The following is an 18,117-nucleotide window of genomic DNA, read 5'->3' as shown; positions in this document are numbered from 1 at the left end:
TTCTTAAATTAGACGTAATAATTCATAAATAAATTGTAAAATATATGATTGTTCAAAAATAATTGAATAATTCTAAATCAATTTGCTTTTGGAGAATAGTCAGGAGGATTATTTGGTCCAGAGAATAATCAAGAATAGACCTGGAATTTTCCGACTAATTTGAAGAATATTGTAACAGTGGAATACAACAAAGCTTATGGTGCACTCAAAGTATATCAACAACGGCGACTTATCAAACCTAATAAAGCTAATTACAAAGATATAAATGCATCTGATGATGAGTAAACAAGCATCAATCTTTTGACATTTCAATATTTAGAAACCCTAATACTAAAAGAAAAATAAGGATGAAGACTAAATTATTATATTTTAATTGCCTGCAGGCAAAGGAAATCATAAATGGAAGAATCGAAAATAATCATGAATTCCATGCATGATTCTTTGCATATCTTGTTCCAGTAGCATCGACATGCGACACGTGGACTCTATGCATGTTCCTTGTAGTAAGACTACACTCGACCTAGTTAATTCAGCTCTTGTTTGAAGGAGAGAAACAAGAGTAGAGTGCCAATAGAGATAGAGATGCATTTATCAAATAAGTGATCGCAGCCATCGTGTTTCCTCTTATTGGGATCATAACTATTTATATTTCCTCCTATGTGCATCAGATTGGTCCAATGCTAATCTCTGGCAAACATAGCTTGGGCCCAGCACTAGATGATAGCTTGGAGCCACCTGTGATGCGTGCCAAATGGATAGAAGACTGGAAATCCATTAGCTCACATGAATCAATTTCTTAATGCAGATTGCATCAATTAGGGCAACCCTGTTCACACAACACTACCAGATTGTGATTCAGTAGCTTGATAGGCTCAGAAATGGTCAAATTTTCAATTCAAACGCCGGAACTTGGAGCAATAATACTTGATATGAAAAGTTGCACCAATTCAGGACAGTCCAGCTTGACAAGAAGCCCTCTTTTTCCCATGCCTTCTTTGCCATCCAAATAAATCCTCTTGCTGGTTTCAGCTTGCTTGTAGCAATTAAATATCGCAAAGCTTTCGTAACCGGTTTGAATTCTGACCATAAGAGAAGACCAGATACGTGAATGAGACAAAACATGAGCCCGGCCGAGCATATTGCCCACAGATTAATCGCCAGAGAGAAGTACGACACCCTCCATTTCTTTTCTAAAGTTTGAACGGCACTGTGGAATTGAGCACGAACATTAAATACTAAGCCACGTTTTATTTGATCTTTCGCCAGGTGGAGGGTTGGTGGGAGTTGAGGTAAAGATAGGCATTATATATAATTTATTCTTCCAGTATTGTTTACTCAAAAGCTTTGTCCTACCACCAAATTATTTAAACCTACAACATAAAACATGGTTGTTTCCAACGCTCATCACTTGCTTGTTCTTTTCAACACACACATCACACACACACACACAAAAATAAAAAAGCTCATTTGTTTGTATGTAGTGGTTTGAGTTGTGATTAATCCTTTAGCATGGGGCAGGGGAGAGTTAGTTTGGAGCATGCGTGATGCATGAAAGCTAACACTTTCCACCACCAAGTTTTGTACATGGCTCAAGCTGATGCTAATTGTGTTTCCTTTCCAAGATTATATTTGTACAAAGAAAAACAGAATAAAAAAGACAAGCTGAAGAACAAAAGAAAGAAGGAGAAAACGGAATAGGGGAAACAATTAAAGATGGGAGAGAATAGAGATAGAGGATGTGTGTCTTCAGCATTTGGAACACTTTCCCTACATTCCTTCTGGATCTGGGATTGCACATCTCAGAGCTCCATTCTTAAGCATGCTACAGCAGTTTTAAGAACCACATTCACAGAAACAAGCTTCCCAACAAAGATCCATAGCCATTCTTTTTTCTCACAACGATTCATAGCCATCCATCTCCCTCTCACACTATCGTCAAGCCATACACTTTGATTGTGGTAAAGTTTATACCTGCATGTGATATGCCGTACCGGCTTAAATCGGACGGTATAGAGTATATATTTATATCTAAATTTCTTATTTTTTTTATCCTTTTTCTGTTGGGATCAGAAAAAGGTTTCCCCTCCTCCGAATCCCCTCCCCTTAACAACTTTTATAGTATGTTATCCCCCCAAAGCCCCCTTTGGGGGATGTTTCTATAATTAAAAATAGGATTTCACTGTATCTTTGAGTACCGATTCAGTACCAGTACTCGATACCGGTGACATACCGAGTGCCAAAAAAAGTCCATACCAAGATGGCGAACCTCGCTTGCATAGGTTGTTTGGAGGAATGTTCCTTTTTGTTTTTTTTAGGTATCCCCTCACGCACTATCGCATTTTTTCCTCTTTAATGAAAAGTTCTCGTAACAAAAAGAATTTAGTATGTAAAACAAAGAATAGAATATGAAATCTATAAAGAAAGAATTACCAACTTCGTTATTATTAATTCTACAGGTCCAAGACTTACCATGATTACTTTTTTGAAAGACTCCTTGTAGAATATTTCTTTGTATCAATCTCATGACATTGGATTTGACGAAGTGGAGATAATAGAAACAAATTAAAAAACATCCCCATTTGGTGGTATCCTCCAAGGTTGAATTCACTTTGCAAAGACCTAGCTTGCCTGCTGAATAAAGAATCCGTCTAATGGTACCAAAACCTTTTAACTTATTCAATTTCAAGGTATCAAAAACCTTGTGATAAACAAAACGGACTACCAGAGAAATCAATGGCGATTCTGCCTTTCAGGCCCTTGCAATTTCTTCGCCTGACTTCAAATCCACTCTCGTCTGCCAATCAACGAAATACCACTTTGCATGTTTGCATTCAAAAACATGAGTTATTGATACGTCCATTAGGAAATTCTGGAAAGATTGCATGCACTTTGATTACATCTCTATCCCACCTTATGAAAGATTCAAACATGGACAGCAACAAAGTATCAAAGTGAAGGAACGGAAACCTTCATTTCAATTGAAGAGGAACAGGTGGAGCCAAGGTCCTTCTCTTCCAAAGGTTCACCTCCTTCCTAGGATCCACAGCCGCCATTCCACCACCCACTGTAATTGGTGCAGAGTGGTAAATGGCCATATCATGCTCCTCATCACTCTCTTCGTCGGAGCAAGAACACTTCTCTGGATCCCCGGTAGCTGCCTCCTGCTTTCTCTCCACCTTCCTCCAATCGAAATCACGTAACGTCTCCCGCCTGCTTGTGAACCGCTTCATCTGGCCTAACGATGGCGCTCTACCAACCACTGCCGGCCTCCCCTCGCTGCTCTCCGCGGCATCCATTCTCCGGCCTGGCCTCACCTTGCGTCGAAATATCTCGCGAATGATAAAAGCCGGCTTCCTCTCCTGTACTCGTGGCGGCGAGGACCGCTTCGGGCGGCAAGCTTTCTTGTGCTTGACTTGGCCCATGCATGAGACCCTCGGGGAGGTCGGCTCTACATCCAAACCACCTCCGTTCTTCTCCTTACGTCGAGCTTCCACCGGTACGATCGATATGATCGGGCCTGAGAAGGCCTTGTTATGGAGCGCCTTCGATTTCATAGAATTCTCGCGGCCGGGGCTGAAGGAAGGGAGGCGAGGGATGGAGAAGGAGTTTGCCTTTGAAAGGAAACTGAAGATTTTGGTGGCCTTTGCTCTAGGTGGTTTCTCCATGGAAGCACCAATGAAACGGTTCCTCTCTACGTTAAGGATATATGGATAGAAAGAAGCATATATGGCTTGATAAAAGGATGTTAGGTTATGGAAGAAGAACAAGAAAGAGGTGTAGTTATAAATGATGAGGAGAAAAGTAGGAGAGAGAGAGAAAGGAGGTGAGAGGGAAGAGAAGGGGGAAGGTGGGAAGAGAGTGGGATTGGTCAAAGGAAGACGGGGTAAAGCTTTAATGCTTGCCCACCATAGTTTAATACTCGTAGAATAGAGGACTTCCAATACCTTGCCGGGAGTGGATTTTGGTTTTTAAAATGGCATTGTGTCCTTCACAATCAAAAAAATAAAATGGAATTGGGTTCCCTCTGCGTGCAGCTTTCAATGCCGTCGTGCACAGGATGACAAAATGTGGTAGAATGGTCTTGATATTGAAATGGCAATGACGTCCTCGCCTTATTGTTTTTGCCTCTTCGTGTGTTCAATGGCATGACCTAATTAGCCTTGTTAGAACATAAACGCGATGAGTTGCTGTCTCCCTGGTGGGAATTGGGATTGTTGGTTTCTGGTCCGGGCCGACTAACTCTTAGATTAGGTGTAATTGATTCTAGGCCTGACATCGTTCTAATCAATCAAGTACCCAATTGATCGCATTTAGGCTTGATTCGGAAAGTTGATAATTTAGTTCAGGTCATGTTTAGGACAAGCCATTAGGAACCCCACCCAAGTTTTAAGCAGGTCAGCTTCAACACAAAGCTATAACCCGAAATGAATCCGGACTACGGACAGCCATCAACACTCCAAAGCATGCACCAACTAATTAATTTCGGCGATTGACGACATCATATTTTATTTTATGGTAGGGAACAGTTTCAAACTATGAAACCAATAATTCCTCATTCAACGTCATGGTGATGTCCCTTTTTTTTTTTTTCTGAAAAAAAAGGGGAAGAGGGGAGGAAGGGACAGGTCCACCCCCGCATAGCAGCCCCCACACTGGGCCCCCGCCCCGCCAGGAGCATGTTCGATGCGGGCAGAATGACTTTGAACTGCAGCGGGCTCTCTCAAATCCCATTATTTTGACTCATGAGCAGCCAAATCAGCTAAAAATAATCAGGATTCCCGGCTCAAAAGGCAACAAGCAATTGGAAACCAAAAATGAGATTTCACAGTGCAAATTAGAAATGTGATTCATCACTAAAATGCTCTTCTTCTTTTTCTTGCTGCGCCAAGTTGGATTAGAAACGTAGTTCATCAAATAGGTGATCGGCTTCCATCTAGTACATGTGAGGCAGCATCACCCTGCGAGAAGGAATAAGCTGATTTCATGTCAATCTCGACCCAATCCGACCACAAGCATACGCCAGTCCCATTCCCATTTGCCATTGAAAGTCTGAAACCACAGCCCGATGATTTTTTTTTTTTTCCTGACAGGCATTCGAAAATAGATAAAATAGCAAATAAACGTCTCAATAACAAATGAACGGGTAAAACAATTTATGACCACCATAAAACAGCTGTTTTTCAGAATTGAAGTTAATGCTTCTCCAAACTGTTGCCTTCCAGACAATCCCGTTAAGGATGCCGTGCACAACAGACGGTATACATTTCCGCAATGACCGTTCTCAAATTTGATTTCACAAAGTTCATCAGAACTTATTTCACTGACAAGTAGAAAGCCATTCCAACCTATAAAAAGCCTTCAGACATAATAATGTGACACCTCTCCAAATCTTCAGCAAGCTGCTATACTCGGAAGGTGTTTCCAGGCATCCTCATCGCCACCACTGCGAGGAGAACATATGATCTTCCCTATACGATATAAATCATCCTTGGGAACAATACATTGTCCCGCACAACCAGGGTGTGCTGGGAAAACACAACAGATTGATTTGCTGTTACAAATATACGCACCAGTTACCAGTTCAATGTCCACATATGAGTTTGCTCAACGGATTGCTTTGCTGTTAGAGGTTACAGATAACAAGAACCAACCCAAGTACAAGGGAGTCTCATCCTGAGGGCAGTCTCCGTTATAATCTTAAGATGTCTTAGCTGTCACATTCTGATAGCCCAGATGCATTTACATAAGATTTGTATTATAACCATTACTTCCAATTCAGTGCTAGTTTGACAAAGCCACTTCACCGAGTGCTCTCCTCATCCTTGTTGCTCATTTGCGGGGTGTATTGACTAGTGGAAGATGGAGAGTAACCTGGTGCAGTTGGTGAATAGCCCGCACTTGGACTGATGATAGAAAAGATGATCAAACGGTTAATTTCTAAATCTTAATGGTAACATCACTGTCTGATGAACAAAGCAAGTATAGTTACCTATACTGTGGAGAACTTGGACTGTAATCTGGGCCCGGACCAGAATTGTATGGACTGAAAGGAAAAACAGATAAAAAAAATGTTATAATTATATTTATATATCATAAACAAAGACATGAGTATACAATAATACAAAAGCCCACTTGCTTTTTTCAAAAAAAAGGGTACCCTGATTTGATGCAATACATATTAATAATACATTTATCTTAAGTTGCAGCATCCTGCAAATATTTATCATTTAAAATTTAATGATGTAAAATAGCATAACAATTGAATATCTAATCATGTGCCACCGTCTGAGCCTCCTCCACCAATAACGGCCACTTTGTTGTGTTTGATATCTTCAATTGATGATATATAATTCGTCTTAAGATTCCTAGCAAAATTTTAGCAACTAACAGCGAAAACAACCAAATCCCCCTCCTACCACAGGTTTCAATAAGTGGAAAAAAAGATACAAAATTTTAATAATATATCTACCTAAAATTGATACAAGAAGCACAGATACTTCATATTGCATGCTGTATCCACATCAAATATCCATACATAACAAGTATACTATTTTCCAAAATTTCACAAACGGCATTGGATATTTTCCAGATGTCTGAGATACATCTCCAAATCTCTATAGATAAGGAAGGGCTTTTTTCTTTTATTTCTGGAAGACAGTTGACCCCTTTCTTGTTTTACTGATGAATGGTTAATTTTAGATATTTTGATAATGATATAATTATAGTCTACTGATTGTCTATGGAATTAAATTATGACCACATGATGCACTTTATGGATATTGGATGCCAATGCTATTCTATAGAAAATGGACTATGATTTTGATAATTTACTATGCTATACAGATGCATATAAAAAGTATATATTTACTCATTTCCATGCCCCACCTGCACCGTCTCTTATTTTTTCAAAACTTCTTGCATTGGCATATCCATACTGTTCTACCTGTAACCTGCATCAGTATCCTTGCTTCATACAGACTAACACCTCATGCAAAATTTCCCAAAGAAATGGGAAGAGGCGTGTCCCTACAATCTCACATGCCTTTGTGTCATACTAATTTAACCAATGAATAGATAAAGAGGCAAGGTTCTCTCCAAAACATTGATTTCATCATGGTTTAATTGCAAGCATCATACCATCAACCATAAAATAAGATTTATGAATTCATCAATTGTGTCTGATAATCCATTAGTTATCATTTCGAGAATCTGTGCCATCATCTGACCCTGAACTTGGAGATTTTGTTTCCCATATATGTTACTTGTAGCCTGATAAGTTTGTCTGAATTACCAATTAAATGAACATAACTTGCACCAAATAAAAAGCATCAATACACATTTACATGATGGAGGCAGAACCCACAAATAAGAAATACAGGTATTGTTAGATGAAATCAAATTAATAGAATTGTAGTGTACCTGGTGGGACTGTATGTTGGACTTGGAGGGGAATATGATGGAGACGTAGGTGAATATGATGGTGAAGTTGGGCTACAATAAAACAACAAAAGTGTCAAGGATATAGCTTATAATAAAAGAATAAAACATGCACGCAATTAATGCAACCGATATCAAGCTTATGATAGTAGACTCGTGTAAACATCAAGTCATACATATCCCAGCCATCAAAATTCCAATGTTCAATATTAAGCAAAAATAGAAGCATGCCTATGATTACCTGTAATTTGGAGATGACTGGCTGTAAGGACTGGATGGTGACAGCCTTGGACTGCTTGGAGAATATGCAAGCGAAGGGCTGTACTTTGCTGAAGGAGGATTATAACTTGGAGAAGTAGGGCTATAGCTTGGGGAGGTGGGACTATAACTCGGGGAAGTTGGGCTGTAGCCAGGAGAAGTGGGGCTATAAGCAGGTGATGTAGGGCTGTATGAAGGAGAAGTTGGACTATATGATGGTGATGTGGGGCTGTAGGAAGGTGATGTTGGACTATATGATGGTGAGGTTGGGCTGTATGCAGGAGATGTTGGGCTATAGGCCGGAGAAGTGGGACTGTAGACTGGAGATGTGGGGCTGTAACTAGGTGAAGTAGGACTGTAACTGGGGGAAGTGGGGCTGTAGCTAGGAGAAGTAGGACTGTAAGTGGGAGATGTAGGGCTATAGCTCGGGGATGTGGGGCTGTAACTGGGAGAAGTAGGAGAGTAGGATGGACTTGTTGGAGAATAAGCAGGACTAGTAGGACTATATCCAGGAGAGCTGGGGCTATATGTTGGGGATGTGGGACTATAACCTGGTGATGTAGGACTGTATCCTGGAGAAGTCGGGCTATAACCCGGAGAAGTTGGACTGTATCCTGGAGAAGATGGGCTGTAGCCAGGAGACGATGGGCTGTAGCCAGGTGAAGAACTGGGAGAAAAGGCCATCCCACCAACATAAGGAGAAAATTGAGCATCTGTAATTGGCGAAGAGCGAACATTCGGGCTCAGCAAATAACTAGGTGACATCATCCCTTCATGATATGGCGTCCCTGAGATGGGCGATCGTGAAGGCGTCATTCCGAAATCCAAACCCTCCATGTAACTAGGAAGCTGAAGTTCAATTGCCTGTTGCAACATCTGATCATTCAAATACAATGCACAGTCTCCTGTACCAATCGGTGCAAGCTGACCAAGCATAATGTTCTCAGTAACACCCCTAAGGTAGTCTGTTTCAGCATATACAGCTGCATCAAGAAGTATGTCAACAGTCTCCTCAAATGAACATCTCATCATCGGACCAGTATCGTTACGATTGATGCCGTGCCGGGTGATGGCCATTAAGTGACCTCTATAGGTCATTGTATCACAAAGAATAGCCAAATGCCGGTAGTTCACATAAGATCCATCAAAAGATATAACTACACGCAACTCATCCAAAAGAGAGCGTCGAACAGCCTCAATTCCAAGAACTTCAATCACTTCGATCAAGTGGTTACTTGTTGTCCTAGTGGCATCAACGTCTTCATGACACATAACAGCCAACAGATTGACACCTTCTGTGTCAAGCATCCACTCCACATCTGCTTTGAACCCTTCATTGTCATCAAATCTGTTGACTTTTCCTGATTTGATAAAAACCTTATTTATATCAGGAATGCCTCGAAGAGCCATTTCTGTCAACATGTTACTTTCAATCTTTTTGAGGAAAACGTCATCTTCAGCAGATTCATCTTGCAATTCCCCCTTGGGAGCTTCGTCATTCATGATGCGGATCCGAAGTATGAGTTTGTCAGCATTATCATCATTGAAGATGCATGTTAGATCATCGGCAAACTCATGATTAATCTTCTCTGCAATGTCTGCCATGCTCAGCTTCTTATCAACCATCATCTCACGATTTAGTTCAATACGAAGCAGCCAAGGAGAAATCTTTTCTGGGGCAATATCTTCATCCGGCATTTCATAATACGACTTGACAAATTCAACATCTTCTTCAATAATAGTGCTCATAGGGTCAGGATCATACCATATCTCAGTTGCATGCGTTACACTTCGCAATGTAGTGTACTCCAAAGCACACTGAACATTCTTGGCCAGTTCTTTCTTTTTGTTGACTTCAGGCTTCAAGTAAACAGACAGTGAAGGAGTTTTGATTTTCTTGGCAACATTAATAATTTCCCTCAACCTGGGAACACCAAGAGTAACATTCTTTGCACTAACACCAGCATAGTGGAAAGTATTAAGGGTCATCTGAGTAGCTGGTTCACCGATGGATTGGGCAGCTATGCAACCAATCATCTCACCTGGTGCTACCAGTGACTGGAGGAAACGGGACTCTATTTCACCAATAACCCACTCAAATGCTTCGCGAGTGAGCCTGTACTCTTTCAACACCCGCTTGCTGGCAAATGTGCTACGAAGTAAGATATTGAAAAACAAAGTTGCATTTTTCTGAGCTTCCATGCTAAGAAAATCATCACCAGGGACAACTTTCAGCCTTTCTTGAAGCTTATCAATAGCTTCTACAATCTCCATTGGATGCATATCTGATGGCCTTCTCAAATCAATCTTAAATGTCTTTTGTGCATTCCAGATTAGTCTCTTGAGGTTAACAGGCAAAGGCCATGTGTTATCACCAGTAGTCGCAATTTCTGTACCAAGCTGGTAACGGTCTGCTTCTAATTTCTGAACCTCAGCATCAAACACATTTCTGAACTCACGGATGGTTTTCAGATCCTCAACATGCTCCGGTAACATGTAGCTAGGATTCCAATTGTCATCATCAATCTCATACTTAAAACCCTTGTCAAACTCTGACTTTTTCATCTTCAAGGAATCCAACTTCTGTGATTCAATCCAGACAGCGTCCATACCATCCTCCCCATATAGGAACTGTATAACATCCCCGAGAGAATTTCTAACAGTACCATCATATTTGACCATAATGTCCTCCATAGCCTTCACAAGGCGCCGCTGAATATATCCAGTCTCAGAAGTTTTCACAGCAGTATCAATTAAACCTTCCCTACCACCCATAGCGTGGAAGAAGAATTCCTGCGGTGTTAACCCACGAAGGTAGGAGTTCTCCACAAAACCACGACTTTCAGGTCCATAGTCATCTTTCGTGAAGTGAGGTAATGTTCGATCAATGAACCCATAAGGAATCCGTTTGCCCTCAACATTCTGCTGTCCCACACAAGCAGTCATCTGAGAAATGTTAATAAAACTACCCTTTGATCCTGCGGTAACCATTGCCTTCAGATTGTTACTCTCAGATAAGCTCTTCTGAGCACTACTCCCTGCATCATCACGAGCCTTATTCAACACCTGCAAAGCAAAGTGCCTTTTGAGTAAGTGTACATGAGATCTGAAACTAAGTTAACAGCTAAAGTTGCCAAACAGAATACTAGTCACACCTGGTTTACTCTGTTCTCAAATGATTCCATCATAGTTCTGCCAGGCTCGGCTTCCAACTGCTTTTCTTGTGCCAGCTTGATAAGTTCTTTAACATCATTTTTAGCTTTTGATATTGTTTCATTAATTTTCTCCATAGTTGCTGCATCTGCGATTGTATCCCCAATTCCAATACTAAAACCATTCTGCAAAAGCCAATAGTTTACGAGCCACTGTGTATGGCCCAAAAACTTGCGAGCTGCATCTGGACCGACCTCTTCCCTGCATACAAAAATGAACATTTCAGCAAAAATGAAAAAAGATGAACCGCAAATATTATAGTCAAAACTGCTTTCTCCATGAGTACCAGATCACATGGATAAGACTTCCAGTAGATGTTCCAAGAGTTCTTTTGCACAGGGTGCCCGACAGAAGCTCCCCTTTCTCTATACGAACTAAAGTATCCCCTGGAGTGATAAATCCTGTTTCTGCTTCGGAGTGCCAAGCTGAAGTCCTAATAAGATTTATTTGCTTTGGAATGATAAGGTTGAACACCTGTTTTCCGGTCCATAGAGGCCTGGGTTTCAAAATGGCTGGAGCAGGTATCTTCCCATCAAAATCTTCCCACCACATTAGAATGTTCATAAAAACATCCTGCAATGGTAAAAGGCAAGGTAAGATCATTCATTAAGATAACAAGAATTACAGTAATGATAATTTATGAGCTAAAGCATAACAAAAGACAATCAAAAGCAAGCAATCACCTTTTCTATAAATGTATCTCTTTTAGTAATCTTGCGACATCCTAGAAGCGTATCCTGGACAATGCCCATGACAGGCCGATTAGATTGAGGTGAGACAATACATTTAGGTACCATCATCAGTTCCAATACTTCTGCTCTAGTCTCAAATGATTGGGGAACATGCATGTTCATCTCATCACCATCAAAATCAGCATTGTATGGAGAAGTCACAGATAAGTTTAAGCGAAAAGTCGAGTATGGCATGATTTTAATTCGGTGACCCATGATGGACATTTTATGAAGACTAGGCTGCCGATTGAAAAGAACATAATCCCCATCCATCAAGTGTCGCTCCACCTACCAACAAGAGAGCACATATTAAGCCATAAATGTACAAAAAGGAGAACATGGTAAGAAACCTAAAGAAAATCAACCTTGTATCCAAGCTCCAGATGGTGATCACTACTTTTCTTCAAGTAGCGAAGATCAAGCCTCTGGCCGTCTTCCCTTATAATGTATTTTGCACCAGTCTTACCAGGGGGAGGATGAGGCCCATATTCTACAAGTTCCTTCAGTCTAAATTTTACCGAATAAACTTTAATAAAAGATCCAACATATTATATAAAGAGAATAAACAAAGGCTTGGTAGCACACCAAGAAAACACTATAAGTTATTACCTTTCAATGTTATATGGAGTCACAGTTTCTGGGTATGTTAGATTCAGAGCTATGCTCCAAGGTACTCCCAGTTCATCAATGTTTATTGTTGGGTCAGGAGTGATGACCGTTCGGGCTGAAAAATCAACACGCTTTCCCATCAAGTTACCTCTAATTCGACCTTCTTTAGCCTTGAGTCTACTGCATATAGATTTGATGGGTCGTCCAGATCGCTGTGTAGCCTGCACATAGGAAGAGATGAGTTGGAAAAAATTAATCAATGAGAACTAAACGGAAAGTACCATGTGCCGTCACATACCCTTGGCTGACCAGGAAGGTCGTTATCAAAATATGTAGCAATGTGGAATTGCAATAATTGGGCAAACTCTGTGATGATGTGAGCTGGAGCTCCATTCCTCTCTTGCCGCCTCAAGTTCTCATTATGTCTGATTATCATAGCCAGTTGATGAGTCAGATCATCCTGTACATAAACAAAGATGCAATGCGTTAGAACACATGATCATAATACAAGCCATATTTGAACAAGTCCAGCTAAATGAGGCAACAGTATCACATGATGCTTCAACTGAGAACAAACTCACCTCACTCCTAGAAGAGGTATCCATCATCACAGAAGGTCTTACTGGAGGTGGGGGAATTGGAAGAACTTGTAATATCATCCAATCTGGACGGGCATATTTAGGGTCCAAACCCAATAACAGACAGTCCTCATCACTTATCCTCTTGAGAACGCTAAGAACCTGAAAAATATTCCAGCATTAAGTCATGCATTTATTACAAACAGCAGTTATGTTGATACAAGAGAAAGAGAGGAGAAAAAGGCACTAAAGCTACCCTCTCTGCAGAAAGGACTTGCTTTCTTTCAACAGGTTCAGGAAGCTGTTCTTGGTCATCCGATTTCTTCTTTGGAGCTTTGTATTCTGCAATCATTTTCATACCATCTATGGTAATATTTGGCTGTTGAGCTCCACAACCACCTCGGCTCTTCTTTATTGGTTCTTCTGAATCTTGTTGAGCTTGGACGTCGATATCATCACCACCAGCACATTTCTTCTTGGTTTTGCAAGCATCATAAATTCTTTTCAACCTATGCTTTGGGTTTCTAATTTTCAAAGCTTGTTTGAATCGAGTATCATCCTAAAATAAAGCAGAACTTATGAGACAAGAATATATTTTTGCTAAAAATAAATCAGTAAAATTCCTGCCCGAAAAAGCAAGTATGACGAAATAGGAGGAAAGACTAGAAAGCAAGCATGCACAAAAGCTTATTTACAGTTGGCTATGTTACGAATACGAATGACAAATGCAAGTCCACACATCATGGTGCCCCCATGTCCATGTTAAGGATAATGAAGAAAGACCTTATAAGAATGCTAAAGCAAAGAAGGCTTATTTGTAAACTAGCAGACCCCTAATAATGATGAGATGAAATTAAGATGCATGGTGCAATAGAGTTCAAATCTTAGCAGCTGAAATCTTCTATCTAGGATAATGAATTTGATTTAAAATCTTCCACAAAATCTCAAACCCACACCCACTTCTTAAGCAGTTCCTTTCTGAAAGTGTTTCTAAAATATCTGTGCACCTAATCTCTAAGCACTTCCCTGTTAAAATTGTTTCTACGATATCCGCTCATTGCACCCATTCCCAAGACGCTATTGTTGCTAAATATATGCTTCGCTGAACACACTTTTGCACCCACTCCCGAATCTGGCAATTAAGGTTTAGATGCAGTGCCGACCTTCATAGCAGGAATCTTCTGTTTAGGGTGGAGAACCCACTTCTGGCGCTCCTCAGAAACTCATCACTGCACCAGCTTTCTAAAAGATTTCTTGCTAATGTTTCTTAAGAGACCCTCTTCCCACTGGCCGAACCTGACCCATTTCCAGTAACTAAGGTGTTGACATACACATGCATACATAAACGTAAAAGCGCAGATCAATTCCATTGGGGAAAGTGCAACATACACTGAAGATTGTCTTCACTTGTTACTGAGATCTGATTTAAAAATTGATTTTCCAGATTTTCATTAGCATTTTGACTTGCAGTGCACCATAATCTGATAGGAAAATCCACCCCCTCCCATCCCACTAAAAAGAAGAGGGGGAAAGGGGGCTCCACTGGGCTAGTGAATAAAGTTCACAGACATCACATTAGAGTAAAAGAACTACAGGTTATACACTTTGAAAATAGTTGGCAGTAGAATAACTATTCAGGCCACTGCATATCGTAGCTCTCTGGCCAAATGGAAGCTAACAACCTTTAAATTTGCAAGCAGTCTTCCGATTAAGCAAACAAAACCTTATACTAATGGTGTTGTACCCATCCCAGAGTTCAGTACCCACGTCACACAATCATCAGTCAACTGCTCAATTAAGCATCTTTTTTTACGAGCCATTGCAATGATAACACCTCAACAAGGATTCATTTTTCAAGAAAAAAAGGTTTTAATGCCATTTAACATCATAAAATAGAATTCTGTAATTGCTTCTACTCTCTGACAGACAGGCCATCTTATTCCATTTGCAGCTAGAAATATTTTTATTTATTTCCGTTCTTGTTGATTGTACCAAAGAATCTAGAACAATCTATCCTGAAAAGGAACAATTTGAGGACCAGATTGGAAAAGAGTACCTCATCGGCCAGGATCTTGGAGCAATTGAAGCAGACGCACCGCATGATAGCAAGCACAGTCTTGAGAAATCCAATATGGAACATAGGCTTCGCGAGCTCAAGATGGCCAAAGTGGCCGGGGCACTCGGCCATGTTGGCCATGCAAGTCTCGCACTTCATCTTCCGATCGATGGTCCCGAGCCGGGGGTCGCTTAGCCCCCCGGGCTTCGGCTTCCCCCGCTCCATCGTCTCGCCGTGCTCGATCTGCACCACCGACATTTGCCGCTGCCACCCAAAACCAAAAGAACCACAAAAACCCATCAATCAGAGCACGAATCCAACAGTGGAAGCGCAACTCTAGAGCGGAGTAAAAGGAGAAGAGGGGAAGAGAGATTACGATCTCATCGGGGCTGAGGATGCCGAACTGGACGCAGCGGACCTTGGCGACCTCCGCCGGAGAGTAGGGGAAGCGCATATCCATGGCTGGACCTCAGAGATTCGATCAAGAGCTAGGGTTTCAGATAATTAGGGTTTTGAAATCGGAGATGGAGGGAGTTTGGATCGTCGTATGAGTTTAATTTTCGATTTAGATTGTTGTATTTGTTCGGGTTTTTTTTTGGAATTAGAGAGGGAAACAAACAGAGAGAAAGGGAACGGACGCTCCCCTCTCGAGGCCGAGAAGCCGAGAGACTCCACGGAGAAATGAAGCGAGAAGGGAGGGCTAGTGGGCTATTTATAGACGAGAATGCGGGAGCCGCCCTAGGGCACGCTACTAGCGTGCGCCCGGAGGAATGCGGTGAGAGGTTGGGACGGTTAATCTGAACCATCCGATCTAAGTCCGTTCTTCACCGACGGATCCTGTATAAACGGATCTAGATTAACATCATTCCATAGCCTCTTGCTCTGTAATAACAAGATAATCATTGCTATGACCATTATTATTAAAATAATTATTATAAAAATATTTGAGCATGACTTGTGAGTCACATTGTGAGAGGTATTTTGAATGGATTAGTGGCTATAATTTCCGTTTGATAAGGAATTTTATTTATTATTCTCATTAATTTGATAAATATGCTCCCAATTTCATGAGATGCAGCTCTTTTGGCTTTTTAAGCTCGGAGTAAATTTGAGCTTTGTGGAGTGTACTTATTTTGGTTGAAAAAAATATAAATGGTGATTATTTGGAATATCGAATGATGTGCATTCTCAAGAATCTTATTTTAGAGTGTTTATTAGGAAGGTAAATGGAATATTAAAATTAATGCATGCATGCAAGGATTTAGCACATGCAATCACACATGAAAGTACATCAAAATTAAAGTGTACATATTCTATTTTTTTAAAGCAAATTAAAAAAAGGGACTAAATAGATTGATAAGATTTTAATAGGTATGTTCCTATCCTCTTTGAGGATCCCGACATAATTAGAATTTCAGTGGTCATCGGGTTGTTAATGGATGGGATCCATGAATAGAGTCAAATGCTTAGGACAAACTCAATGAAGTGGTGGGTGTATGTAGTCTGGCATTAGATGTACATTGGTGAGGTCTTGGATACAGGTAGAGTTAAGCATCCCAAATTAAAAACATTTTAACTGGTCTCTTTGGATAAAAACCTTGGATTGTTATGAATGGTATCATAACTGACCTATCGAGACCATATGGCTAAGAGTGATGGTGGCCATTTTGAGACTAACTACAAAGTGATCGCAATGTTTGTGATTTGACTTGACATTAATATAAAGTCTTAAATCCAATGTTCTGGGTCGTTATAAATTATCGAGGTCATTAGAGCTAAATGCACCTATCCTAATTTGATTAGAAACCTAAAATTATCCAATTTGTAATTGGACCCTTCTCAAATGTTAAGTCTTAAACTTGAGGTCTTGAGTCTTTATAAGTGCTAGGGTCACTGGAGATAAATGCACCTGTCCCAATTTGGTTAGAAAGGCTAGAGCTAAATGCATCTAAACCAATTTCACTAGGAAGCTTAAAGTTGTTCGATATGGATTTATTATTGGCCCAATCTAAGTAATTGGACCATTCCTCTTATTTTGAGGCTCTTGAGGTCCTAGGTTGCTAATTGTTAGAGCTAAATGGACCTATCCCAATTTAATTAAAAAGTCCAATGTCATTTGATATGGATCATTATCAATCCAACTAGATTGAGTTGATTTGGGCTATAATATGCTAAGTTTGGAATCGAGTTTGATCTTTCTTGGGCAAAAAGCCAAAATTAATAGCTAGATATTCATGCTTTTCTTATTTCGATGACTATAATCAAAGAATGGACTAATAAAAGTCCACTTACCACTTGTCACAATCTTTTTCCATTTTTCAATTAGATTATTGAAGTAGTAATTCTTTTTCTTTCTCTTTCTACCTTTTTTACTGAAATTATATCACAAAGAATTATTCTTACATCGAATCAATAATTATGTGGAGATTGGTGTGCCACTCTCCATGCTTGAAGGATGATTGTTGCTTATATCATAATTAGTTTCAATACGAGGCCTTGCTCCTTGCCGGAACCATGCGATCACTACTCAACTATTGAAGATGCCTCCTCTATAGTTTGCAAGAGTATATTATGGATTTCTACTTCCTAAGTCAGAGCATGCTTAGCCTGGAAGTCTTTGTAGGATGATTGCTTTAAAAAAAAGAAAAAGGAAAAGAATTAGCCTATTTAATATAGAAAATCATTCAATGAATGCATGAAGGATTGACACTAATAGAGGAATGAAATTGAGGTCACTATTCATCCTTCTATTAGGAATCCCAAATGAAAAATAAGATTGGAAAATGAATGACATATAATGCAAGAATTAAGTAGAACGCACGCTTGAAATTAAAATAGAAAATAATTAAAAAAATGACATGCAATGCAAGAATTAATTAGAATGCATGCTTGAAATTAAAATAGAACATAATTAAAAAAGAAAAAAAAAATTGTGTGAGAAAGAGGGAGAGGGGAAGAAAGAGCCAAACTATGAAGAAGATGGAAGCAACTCCCTTTGCTTGTTATCGCTCTAGCACCTTCCCGTACTCTAGGGAGGACTACTGGGGATCATCTACTCTTCTCGAAACAATGCTTATGTCAGGCCTCTCCATAGCTCACTCATTCATTTAGAAGGAATTTTCTTAATGGAGAAAGTAACGCTTGGAGTGGTAGAGTAGGGGGTTTTTCTAGCATGCATCTTGAAGGGTGGATGAGTTCAAAAATCTATTCAAAATTAGAAAATTTGAAGTTAGGA

The 18,117-nt window shown here is 40.1% G+C and overlaps 2 protein-coding genes across 2 annotated transcripts; both read right to left on the bottom strand.

The window, feature by feature from the left end:
- Positions 1 to 2,867: 2,867 nt before the first annotated feature.
- LOC103718917 (uncharacterized protein At1g76070) lies at positions 2,868 to 3,824 on the bottom strand. Its single transcript, XM_026809212.1, has one exon. It carries the CDS (start codon positions 3,663 to 3,665, stop codon positions 2,970 to 2,972), a length of 696 nt encoding a protein of 231 aa, XP_026665013.1. The 5' UTR covers positions 3,666 to 3,824; the 3' UTR covers positions 2,868 to 2,969.
- A 1,301-nt stretch (positions 3,825 to 5,125) lies between these two features.
- LOC103718915 (DNA-directed RNA polymerase II subunit RPB1) lies at positions 5,126 to 15,541 on the bottom strand. Its single transcript, XM_008807929.4, has 14 exons — positions 15,259 to 15,541; positions 14,883 to 15,146; positions 13,083 to 13,385; positions 12,830 to 12,988; positions 12,547 to 12,708; positions 12,249 to 12,469; positions 12,005 to 12,146; positions 11,592 to 11,927; positions 11,195 to 11,481; positions 10,851 to 11,109; positions 7,679 to 10,761; positions 7,420 to 7,491; positions 5,990 to 6,043; positions 5,126 to 5,903 (listed from the first exon to the last, which is right to left on the bottom strand). Exons 1-14 carry the CDS (start codon positions 15,340 to 15,342, stop codon positions 5,801 to 5,803), a joined length of 5,529 nt encoding a protein of 1,842 aa, XP_008806151.1. The 5' UTR covers positions 15,343 to 15,541; the 3' UTR covers positions 5,126 to 5,800.
- Between the last annotated feature and the right edge of the window lie 2,576 nt (positions 15,542 to 18,117).

The sequence above is a fragment of the Phoenix dactylifera genome, unplaced genomic scaffold (assembly GCF_009389715.1).
Source record: "Phoenix dactylifera cultivar Barhee BC4 unplaced genomic scaffold, palm_55x_up_171113_PBpolish2nd_filt_p 000254F, whole genome shotgun sequence".
Lineage (NCBI taxonomy): Eukaryota > Viridiplantae > Streptophyta > Magnoliopsida > Arecales > Arecaceae > Phoenix > Phoenix dactylifera.
This window is presented reverse-complemented; position numbering and strand designations above follow the sequence as displayed.